The sequence below is a fragment of the Papio anubis genome, chromosome 7 (assembly GCF_008728515.1).
Source record: "Papio anubis isolate 15944 chromosome 7, Panubis1.0, whole genome shotgun sequence".
NCBI classification, from domain to species: domain Eukaryota; kingdom Metazoa; phylum Chordata; class Mammalia; order Primates; family Cercopithecidae; genus Papio; species Papio anubis.
Window position 1 is genome coordinate 154,069,179 of NC_044982.1, and position 12,440 is coordinate 154,081,618.

General features: G+C 40.6%; 1 protein-coding gene across 8 annotated transcripts in view; it reads left to right on the forward strand.

Annotated features, from left to right (window-relative positions):
- The window catches only part of FMN1 (formin 1), a 419,748-nt gene that overhangs the window by 321,639 nt on the left and 85,669 nt on the right, over positions 1-12,440 (forward strand). For all 8 annotated transcript variants that reach the window (XR_004185219.1, XM_031668862.1, XM_009209842.4 and 5 more), the window contains one exon: positions 8,180-8,272. Coding sequence is in view for 7 of the 8 variants with exons in the window: in XM_031668862.1 (XP_031524722.1) it covers positions 8,180-8,272 (93 nt within the window). In the remaining variant the exon portion in view is untranslated. The remainder of the gene's footprint in view (positions 1-8,179; positions 8,273-12,440) is intronic.

Consider the following 12,440-nt stretch of genomic DNA (forward strand, 5'->3'; position numbering starts at 1 on the left):
TATTTCATTCTGTGTATAAAGTATGTTTTATTTATCCATCTATCAGACAATGGATGGACATTTGGATTGTTTCTACTTCTTGGAATATACCAAAGCTCTATTCACTAAGTATAATGTTCTTACTAGCTTTTGAGGCATAGACACTGTGTATGTATAGATATAAAAGGCACTCGTTTGTCTAAGTCCATGTATGTGGCTCTGTTATTCTGAGATAATATTCCGACCTGGGTTCCATGTGTCTAAAGCCTGTGTTTTAACTTCAATGGATAACTGGGAATTAGGAGTTTTTTGACCACTTTAAATATAGTGTCTTGCCTTTGGATGAATAGAGTCATTAGGAGGAAAAATTTGGATGTAATGTCAGGTGAATCCCCAAACCAAGGTTAAAGAAGGAGAATACCTTTGGTTACACATAGATTTTCCACACACGGGTCATCAATGCACAGTCTGATTTGAGCTGAGAAACGTGGGCTCTGAAGGGCCGTTTAGTAGAAAATGAGTCTAGCAGTCCCCTTCAAAATCTAATCTATGTCGGTGTCTCCTTGAATAGATTTTCCCTTTGCCCTCTCCCACTTATCCTCACCCTGTGATTTCTAGTAATACCACTCGCTGCTCTTTACCCTGCCAAGATTTAAAATACTCCTGCTATGTAGCATCAGACCTCAAGAACATGAAATATGTACCTTTTATTGCAGGCTTCTATCATTTGTTTTTGGCTTAAATCAACTTGAAATCTCCCTTTGTGTGGCCTTTTCTATATGGCCTTATAAAAAAGTATGTACAGTAGATAGCCACAAAATAGTACCTTCTCATTTGTGCCAAGCTTTAATAAGCAAATGAAAAAATAGCTAATATTTTATTAATTTTAAGTATGATTTTCCCCTTTCGTAGAAGTCCCTGAATTGCTGCCAGCCAAAATAAAATATTGCTGTTCTAATTTTAGTATTTTATTACATTGCATTTCATGTAATTCCTTAGTTTAAGGCCAATACCATCAGAAGAAAATTGTGCAAGTTATGCTAATATTGAGGTTCTGAGTTCTGAATTTGTTTTTACCTTTGTTTTGATAAAAGTGTATTTGGGGTCAGAAAGCTAAAAGGGCATTTACTGTTTCTAACCACCTCCTCCCGCCCCACCACTGCCATCGTTGAACATGTGAAAAGCACCAGGAAGCGCACTAGACGGCCCCATTCTTACTAAAGGGATTGAAGTAGAATAGATGAACATGGAAGGAAATAACTTGTAGGTTTGCCTGCAGCTCAAGTTACTAGAAACAATAATTACTACATGCCGTGCCCATGAGGAAATCTTAGTAGGTGACCCATTCACTATAATGTCTGAAGTCAGAGAATTTAGTCTGTTTCTTTCACTGATGGAACCCCAAAATCTGGTACAATTCATGGCAAATAGTAGGTGCTCGATAGGCATGTATTGAACTGATGGATTTATTTATTTATTTATTTTTATTTTATTTATTTATTTATTTTGAGACGGAGTCTCGCTGTGTCGCCCAGGCTGAGTGCAGTGGCTCGATCTCGGCTCACTGCAAGCTCCGCCTCCCAGGTTCATGCCATTCTCCTGCCTCAGCTTCCCGAGTAGCTGGGACTACAGGCACCCACCACCACACCCGGCTAATTTTTTGTATTTTTAGTAGAGACAGGTTTTCACCGTGTTAGCCAGGATGATCTCCAGACCTCATGATCTGCCTGCCTCGGCCTCCCAAAGTGCTGGGATTACAGGTGTGAGCCACCGTGCCCGGCCTAATTGATGTATTTATTGAATGGATTGCTGTATGATAAACTTCTTAACCAAGCATTCTGGGCTTTTGATCTCTGACTTCAATTTGTATCTCTCATCTAAGCCTGTTGATATAATACAAAAATTCACTTTAGTCAAAAAATTCCATATGTTGCTGCAACCATTTTCTATGGTGGTCCTTTGAGCAGGGAGCTTGTGGAAAGGACGTGGATCTTGGAAAAATGAGGAAGAGGCAGAACTGGCACAGGACTGTGGAAGGGTGGGGTAAGACTTAGGTAACCAGACAAGGAAAAAGAGAGAACTCTAGATTAGAAAAGCAGATAAGCTGATAAACCTTTCCTTTCCTCTAAAACTGTATTCTGACTTAACTAAGCCCACAGGTCCTTCAGCTCATATGAAAAGAAACAAGTTTCATATCTTTGTACCAATTGCCCACATACATTTGATTTATAAAGCAATTAAACGTATTTGATTTTTATGAATTATATCTGGGTCTTACTGCTACATTTTTCTCACCTACCTAGGCTTTTTAAGTGGCTTAATAAGCTTTATTCCCTTGTTCTTAGGGGTGAAAAACAAAAACCAGATAATTCTGACCTCAACAGCCTAATATCTGAAATCTTAAAATAGTCAAGGCCATATCTTTCCTTACACTAAAATACTGCACAAATGTTTAACAACTGTAAGGCAAAATATTCTCAATGTAGTCTCTGTTATTTCACTGTGTATTGGTTTTTAATATTTCATCTGTGTCTGACAATGATCACTTAGTAGTAACTAACTGCGGGAATTAATATATTTTTAATTGCCAAAAATTGTATAAAGAGAAAAGTAAGAGAAAGAGAACCTGGGGTGACTTTGGCTTTTAACACTGCAGCTCCTGGCACAGCCTGTGCCTGAGGCAACCTTGGTCGTCTAGCAGTATCGTATGCGAGTCTTCTGGTTGGACAGTACAGAACATTTGTGGATCTGCCCATGACCTCTCTCCTTTGTGCACTGCCAGTCTCCGGTGTCATTAATTAGCCTTCAGGTCTCGCATTTGTCTGCTAGAAAGCATCTTAGATAAGCCACGTCAACAAATTGGAGCAGGCAGGCTGCCTGGCGCTCCGGGGTGCGCGGCTCTGTGGGGACCGTGGGAGGGCAGCCCTCTCCTTCGATCATGTGGGGAAGTTTGGTTCTAACAGGGCACGTGGGAATCCCAGCCCGTGGGCTGCAGCGTGGACCTCGGAGCACAGCAGTGGAGCTGCTCGCGTTTGGACTGGTTTCAGTTTCTCATTTCAAAACCACGAGGCTCAGAGGCCTAGGGGATTTATTTCCCATTTTGCTTCGTCTTTCCCCAAGGCTTTGCCTGCATTCTTCAGTGAATTCCACAATGGGTGGTGGAACTTCAGCACGGGAATGAAAATCATTATCCCCAAGTTCTAAACAGGAGATTTGCACTGTGGCACATTTCCGTAAATACGGTGCCCAGCATCTGTGGTGAATAATCCCCAGCCATGACTCTCTTGCTGTTCTGACTTTGACATGTTTCCCAACCAATTTCACTAAATCATAAAAATAACAAATAATATTTATGAGCCTGCTTGCCTGTGCCAGGCATTCTGCAAATCACTGTGTATGTATTATGTTAATGACCATATCATGCCTATGTTGTGGGGGGTCCCCATTTCGCAGATGAGAAAAACAAGCCACGGCCTACCTGAGCCCTCGTGGGTCTCGATCCAAGCACAAGCTCTTTACCACCCCCATGATATGGCCTCATAAAATTGAAGCAATTTGATGGGCACCACATGGGCTCTGTCACCACATCTAGCACGAAGGGAGAGCTGCAGTGATCAACCCTGTGAATTCAGGCAAAAGCGAAAGTATTGCTTTTGTAATTGGGGAAACAAGCTCTGCCTGCAGCTCTGCTTTCACCAGGGAGGAGCCAGGGAGGAGTAACCTTGAAGGAATTACTGTCAGGCCTTCGATTATGTCCTGTTAGTAAATTGCAGGCATGTTTTATCCTATGTTTATGGAAAACAATTCTATATAAATGAAATTGTTGGAGTTTGAATATAGTAGAGGGTTAATTAATTTTTTTTTTTTTTTTTTGAGACGGAGTCTCGCTCTGTTGCCCAGGCTGGAGTGCAGTGGCGTGATCTCAGCTCACTGCAAGCTCTGTTTCCCAGGTTCACACCATTCTCCTGCCTCAGCCTCCCGAGTAGCTGGGACTACAGGCGCTCGCCACCACGCCCGGCTAATTTTTTTTTTTTTGTATTTTTAGTAGAGACGGGGTTTCACCGTGTTAGCCAGGATGGTCTCGATCTCCTGACCTCGTGATCCACCCGCCTCGGCCTCCCAAAGTGTTGGGATTACAGGCGTGAGCCACCGCGCCCAGCCTAATTAAATAATTTAAGGAACTCTTCCCAATTTATATTGTGGGAAATTCTAGCCTTTCTTTAACTGTATTCTCAGAATCATAACTGGAAATAGGAAACTTTATGTGGCCACAGATGTTCATTAAGAAATGCTGATTCCTTAAAGCAGATGTCTTTCCTGTTTCCCTGCCTGCCTTCGGAACTACCCAGTCAGGATAATCATCTCTGTTACCTTGCTTATGACTCATGGGGTGAGGTGGTGGACGTTTCTGGGGGTCTTTAAAATACTCTCAACCCTTTGAGATCATCTTGGGACACCTCACCGTGTTTGAGGAGTACAGAGACGGTGACCCCTTGGTGCACCACCCTCCTGGAAAGCAGGGGAAGGAAGAGACAAGCAGTTCACACTGCATCTCTGGAAAGCCCACTTGGGAGTCTGGGTCAACATTGCTAATATGTATGTATGTGTATTTTTTAGACAGGGTCTCACCCTGTGAGACTAGGCTGGAGGACAGCAGTGGGGTCATGGCTTATTGCAGTGTCGACCTCCCTGGGTTGAGGGGATCCTCCCACCTCTGCCTCCTGAATACCTGGGACCACAGGTGCACACCCCCATGCCCAGCCAATTTTTGTATTTTTTGTATAAACAAGGTTTCACCACTTTGGCCAAGGTTGTCTCAAATTCTTGGGCTCAAGCGATCCATCTGCCTTGGCTTCCCAAAGAGGAGTGAGGAGTGAGCCACTGTGCCAGGCCAACATTGCTAATTTTATTTAAACTTTCCTACACATGAGAATCTAGTTAAGATGAAGAAACCTTTTTCCTTCATCTGCTTTTCCCTTTCTCCCTTTCTTCCCTTTCTTTCTTTCTTTTCTTCCTTTCCTTTTTCTTCCTTCCTTCCTCTCTCTCTTTCTTTCTCTCTCTCCCTTCCTTCCTTCCTCCCTTCCTTTCCTTTTTTCCCTTTTCCTTCCTTCGTTCCTCTTTTTCTTTCTCTCTTTCGTCTCTCTCTTTCTCTCTCTCCCTTCTTTCCTTTCTTCCTCCTTCCCTTCCCTTCCCTTTCCTTTCCTTTCATTTCCTTTCCTTTCCTTTACTGTCCTTTTCTTTTCTTTCCTTCCTTCCTTTCATTCTTTCTTTCCTTTCTTGTCTGTCTGTCTCGGTCTATTGCCCAGCCAGAGTACAGTGGTATGACACTGCAGCCTCTGTCTCCTGGGCTGAAACAACCCTCCCACATCAGCCTTCCGTGTAGCTGGGTCTACAGGCATGCATCATCATGCCTGGCTAACTGAAACAATTTTTTTGAAAGACAAGGTCTCACTGTGTTGCCAGACTGGTCTTGAACTCCTGGCCTCAAGTGATCCTCCCACCTAGGCCTCCCAAAGCACTGGGATTACAGGTGCGAACCACGACATTCAGCCAAGATAAGGAGATCTGATGCTGTGGCCAGATACATGGAGCTCTCTAGAGAAGTTTGGGAAGAAGTAAATGAATCCTGCACGATGACTTCTCAGGGATTAATTTATAGACTTTTACATAAATACATATAATTAAAGGTAAAACAAACACTATGCAGAAGGTAATAGAGATGTTTGAAAGATGCAAAAACATTGGATTGAAAAATGCTTTATGGCAATGTTGACATCTCAGAGAAGCTTTTCAGGATGAACAGGACTTTGTCAGATATCGTTGAAAGTATGTATGGCATGAGAGCAGAGCAGAGAACCACATGAATGAAGACATGGAACTGGGAATGCCAAATAATATAATTGGAACACATTGAACAGCTTTGGTTTGGTTAGTCAAATACATGTGGGAAATAGAGCTGAAATATGTCATAATAGAAAAGGCCTTAAATCCAAGGCCCTGAAGTTTGAATTTAATAGAATTCGCAATGAGAACCCATTAATAGTTTTATCTTCTTTTGTACCTTTCCCCCTTTGTTTTCAGGGGACAAGATTGCCTTATAATTTATAGAGACTAGAGAAAACTTAACAAGCTTCAAATTTAACTCTTGATCTCCTCTATCTCTTAAAAGAACATAATCCAACAAGATACTTCCCCACTATTCTCTATCTGAGAAATGGCACTTCCAGCAACCCATTGTTCACCCCTTTACCCTTCCATCTGCTTCAACCCTTCCTTGACTGAATCAGCAAGACCTGTTTGTTACACCTGCAAAATGTATCTCAGCTCTGTCCACTCTCTCGCTCCTTGGATACCACTCTAACACAAAGTGTCCCATTTTGAGAAAAGAATGGTAGTGGGAAGGACATACTTATAGTTTGGCCGCAGATCCATCTACTTCAAAAGAGGTGAAGGGTAATCTCATAATAGCAGAGAAGTTATAAAGTAGCTATTGCAGAGAGGACAAAAAAGCTTACAAAGAAAGGAAAAAACGTGGGAAAAATGAATGTTTTACATGATTATTTGACTGGATTTACAGAATTTGTTCTAGTTGTTTCAAGGTAAGATTTGTATTTTTTCAATAAGTCATTTTAAAAATTAGTCTTTGCATCCCAATGGACGGGATTTCCTAGATAGCCTTGGAATGGTTGTCAGAATAGCTAATAGCAGATATTCTAGATAGCTCTATAAAAACTCTTACAAAGAAACAATGTCAATAGATAGAGCCTGAATTTAGGTACCCTGTCCTGTGATCTAGCATCCCTGTATCTTGAGAAATCCCTAGATACCTCTGAGAATGTAGGTGATTCTGACCTTGACTCAGAAAATGACAAAGGGTTCCCTCAAATTGTGCTTTCATTTTCAGCACCATTTTATAGTCCCCAGAGTTGTCTAGGATATCTGCAATCTAGTTGGCAATATTGCACATGGAAAGTGTCAGATAACTAATTTCATCGAACATTTAAGTGGTGTCTTTTGCATTTTCTGTATTTCTGAACTGACATGTTTATTGCTTTGTCTGCAGTATATGTTCTGAGATGCTAGTTTTAAATATGCCAAATTATTGGATGGGAATTTCCCAATGTAAATAAAGATTTCCTTCGCAACCTCCTTCTTCCAAAATGCCTTACCTGTGTGTTTATAAATTCCTCCAAGATCTGTAGTATATGTCTCTCTATTTTGTGAACCTGGTGGCATGGTATCTTTATGGTGAAAATCCAGTGCTTTATTAATAGGCTTTTGGACAAGAACATACCTAATTTCCAGCCATAGTCAACAGATGAACGTGATCATGACTCAGCTCTAGCTTTGTAGAAATGAAACCTTTCTTTTCCCGGTGCATGCTGTAACTGGCACAAACACATAGGAACCTTCGGGAGATGCCTCTTGCCTGGGTTAACTGTCTTTTGTGATGGTGAACTATGAATACTGTAGTTTCCATGTAGCCAAATCATAACTATCCAATAAGGTAGATAATTTTTAAAAAGTCAAGTCACCTCAGACTTGATTATCAAACAGTACTCTACTACAAATGTTAGATTGTCTATCTGAAGTAAATTATATAAAATTATTTCCCATGTGTTAGTAGAGGATTAAAAGGAAGGATAGGTGAATGGGAAGCATGAAGAAAAGGCAGTGTCCTCCCAAACCTGGGCTTAGTTCTCATGTTGGGATGCGTGTGTCACCCTGGCCAATCACTAGGTTGGTATCTAGACAACTTGGATGCCTGAGAATTTCTGCAATGTCTTTTTCACGTTCTACTTTTGGAGTATGAATCTGAAGAGGGCTGGGGCCCTTAATTTCATGAGACTAATCCTCGAGTAGTTTTTGCCTCTCTTCATCTTTGGGAGAACACAAGCAGAATACTTTACGTATCCCAAGTCAGAGACTTTTCTGGATCTCTAGAAGAAAAATGGAAGGATTATACATTGCCCTGTTCCTCAAGAGTGGTGTAGAATGAACTAATTATTTTTGTTGGTTTGCTTATTATTTCTGGTTTTTCTTCCCCTCCCCCGCTCCAACCCTGGAATTTGGACAAGCGGTAATTGACAAGGAATGTGCACAATTGATACTCAAGTGCGTAGTACAGTGCCTGGTCCATAGCAGGAGCTCAGCAAATACGTGTTCCTGAGTAAGTCTAATTCTAAATTTCTCTTCGCAGCAAGTGAGAAACAGATGGTGGTGGTGTGCAAGGAGTCCCCAAAGGAGTATCTCCAGCCTTTCAAGGACAAACTAGAGGAGTTCTTCCAAAAAGGTAGGAAGCTTTGTCAGCAGCATATACACGTGGCCCTGAAACATCCTTCATTTCATGAATCTTTTCTCTGAGGCCCATGGCCCCTTGCATCCTGGCTGACCACAGGCAGCTCTGGTGATTTCATTAGCCCATCTCTCCATGGTGGTTACATACTCACGGTAAAGTTGTCCTATAGCTTTTATGTCATCTTTCAAATCCATTTTAATATTTTAAATTCTTGAATGTTACTCTGGCTTTTGTAAATTCTCTGAGGACAAACTTTTTTTGTCTTTTCATGGAGCTCAAGGAATTCCTCAGCCCATGTTCACCAACAAACGACATACATGTAAGGCAGGTGCAGTTATGCGTTTCATATTTGTGGTCAAGCTGGACAGGTAGATGGTGATCACCCTCCTGGTTTTATGAGTGTAGCAACTTGGAAACTTGTGTTATATTTTCCATTCCTTTTCAGATAGGAAAATTAGGGCCAAATGAATGTCACCCATCAATCACTTGCTACCTATCAGCCCTCTGGGGTTGATCAGTAGAAGTGATATGCATGAGACTCCACACTTTCTTTGAAATCTTAACAGATTTCCTTCCTTTACAGTTTTGGCATGAGTAGGGAACTTCTGTTGATCAGGGTTAGTGAACATGGAAGTAGCACGTCTTTTAGATAATTCCTGTTCTAATTTCTCAAATTTAACTTAAGATGTAAAACAAAAATAAGTGTGGGCTTGTTGAAGACAGCTTATTTCCCTGCTGGAAAGCTAGAGGAAACACACATAGGAGCCTTGAGGATATCTCCACATGCTCTTTCTATTACTGAGTAAGGCCACATGTTACCACACCATCAACAAAAGACTGTTAAGCAGGGTGAATGCATAAAGTGTGGCCAAACCAGCTTGAGAATCGGCAGGGAAATTCTCAGTCTATGAGTCAGAGGAACTCCATTCCAGCTGCTGCTCCCTTGGTGCAGAGACCATTGCTCCCTTGTCCATGATGAAAGGTTGTCTGTATTGAAGTAGAAGAAGTCAGATTTCTCTCTCAGCCATTACAGAACCTCATATATGATGGAAGAAATGCTGTCAGGCAAAGAACCATCTTGAGAGCAAAGATACCAATACTTGTGTGCTGTGTGACTATAGGAGATGGGTTTTATAAGTGACTTATCAAAAAATGCATTGCTATGTAATTATACTGTGTAAATATAACCTAAGTAGCCTGAAGAAAAGCATGAAATACTTCCCTTTGCTGACCTCAGTTAATAGTGTCTACTTTTTACATATGTAGAATTAACTTGAAATGAGGCTCATGTGTACTTGGATTCCATGTTTATTTGTAATTGCTATTCTATTTCTAGAAAATTTTGCCATATTTATGTCAGGGTACTATCTGCCTGCATGCTGTAATGCCCTTAGAATCCTGCCTCTGCAAAGCAGCTAGCTTATATCGTGAATTTTATTTTTTTTGTTGAAAAGACATAAATATGATTAGATTTAAAACCTTGAGAATCTTCTTTGGTACCTTGGAAAAGGAATTTGCAAATCCCCTTTTGGGATAATGTGTTAACCTCTTCTCTACTAGGGCTCCCAAGACAATTCTGGTCTATTCAGAGAAAGGGAATTTATATGAGGGAAACTGGATCTTATGTCAGGGAAGTACGGGTGTGGCCATAGTAAGCTGTTCTAAGAAAGTCCTAGAACAGTGGTTCTCAACTCTCTTGCGTATTAGAATCACTTGGGAGATTTTTGACAATCTTGATAACCAGGCCCAACTCTAGACCCATCATCAGCGTCTCTCAGGGTGGGACCAGGCATCAGATTTTCCTTTTTTTTTTTTTTTAACTCTCCAGGTAATTCCAATGTGGAACCCAGATTGACAGCCATTACTGTCCAACTTACTTCACTTTTTAATGTGTATTCAAAGATTTATTCTGAGCCTACTATATGTTAGGCTCTATGATAGAGACCGAGAGTACTAAGATTAATTGTATACCCCTACACCCTGTCCCGGAGTATGTTAGTGGGAAAAGATCTATAGTTGAATATAATCAGCTCCTTTTTTTTTTTTTTTTTTTTTTTTTTGAGATGGAGTTTTGCTCTTATTGACCAGGCTGGAGTGCAATGGTGCGATCTCGGCTCACTGCAACCTCCTCCTCCAGGGTTCAAGCGATTCTCCTGCCTCAGCCTCCCGAGTAGCTGGGATTACAGGGTGCCCACCACAACGCCCGACTAATTTTTGTATTTTTAGTAGAGATGGAGTTTCACTATGTTGGCCAGGCTGGTCTTGAACTCCTGACCTCAGACAGTCCACCCGCCTCAGCCTCCCAAAGTGCTGGGATAACAGGCGTGAGCCACCGAGCCCGGCCAGTCATCTCCTCTTTAACCAACAGATGAGGTAAAAGTGACATTAGGAATAACATCAAATCATGCTTAAAACAAAACCACCCAAAACAAGACATAAATTGAATGTGAAGGAAACATTACCATTCTATTTAAAAATTTAAGAATATAAAAATATATATACTATTGTAGGAATCTTAAACATTCCCAATATTGTGTGGTAGAAAAGTCTACTGTTGAAATAGCTTGTTATGATTATTTCATTACTTAACTCATTTTGTCAAAAAAACAGTCTAGACTTGTGCTGTTCGATGTGGCAGACACTAGCCACATGTGGCTTTTGAGCAGCTGAAATGTGGCTAATCCAAACTGAGATGTCTTATAAGGGTAAAACACACATGGGGTTTTAAAGACTCAGCAGAAAAAACATGTAAAATATTTTATTGCTGATTTTTTTATACTGATTGCATGGTAAACTGATAACATTTTAGATATGTTAAATAAATAAAACATGATTATTCATTTATAGGTAAGTTAATAAGTATGTTAATAACCTGACAAAATATATTAGCTAAATTATATTTCTTCTGCTTTTTGAGTGTGGCTACTAGAAAATCTAAATTGTATTTGTGGTTCACATTATATTTCTATCGGAAGGTGCTAGTCTGGAGGCATGTTCCATAGGCTTTCCTCAACTCATTCCTGCACTCTCTTCTCATTTTCGCTCTACCTTCTCAGCTTGAATCCTAAGTTATTGGAATGTAGAATTTCACAAGCTAGCCCCCTGTCCACTCTGGGCCCGGACCTTGTTTGGCTCTCAAGTGGGGCTACTTAACCAAAGGAGGTAACAGCATGCTACTTGATCAGGCTATTACCTCTGCAGTTCTGAAATGCATGGTTTAGGGTCTGTGGTTAAGAAATACATTACAGTTCACAGCAATATGCTATGATGTAGGGGCTGGGGTTTTGCCAAATTGCAGTATATACAAATGGAATATCTCCTCGCTGCTGTTTGGAGTTCCAAATAGTAGTTCCTTTATTACGTAGATATTTCACTGATTCATAGAAAATGTAGATTTTCCATTTGCCACAAATATGCACTATTCACCATAGATAATCAAATTTCTATGACAATTGTCATACAGTTTAAGTATAGTCTTTCATCTAATATGCTATTTATTGTGAGAAATACCATTATTCCATGTACTACTAAGAAAGATAAATTGCTGCCATAAGCCACAGCATGTAGATTCTTAAGATGTACCCCAATATCAGAGGCTCTAAAATACGAAAATTCTATCAATTTTGGAGTTGGTGTAATGTGGTATTGTAATTAGGCATATAGAATCAGAGAGGAAGAATGCCCAACACTTTTAGGTAAGACTTTCAGCAAAGGAGATATTTTTGTTCAGACTTGAAAAAGAGCAAAATAATAACGATGACAATGATGTTAACATTTACTGAGTGCCTCTATCTGCTAGATACCATGGGGAACAAATCGCCTTTTTACTTAGTCACCATGACAGTCCTTTGAAGTGAGTACTGTTACCGCCCTGCTGTACAGATGAGGAAATTGAGGATTAGAAATTCTCAGCAGACAGGCTACAAAGGGCATTCCAGGCAGAGGAAAACACTGCAAGTTTCAGAAGGATGAAAGACATGGTGTGTTTGGAAAATGGCAAGCGATTCGGTGTAGCTAGATCACAAGGCATAGGAGAAGAACCCAAGACCAAAAAGGAGATAAGAGTCACAATATGACTTGCTAAAGAATCTGAACTTTATCTGACAGGCAGCAGATAATATTGGAAAATAATGTGTACAGGAGTGACATGATCATGTTGGAT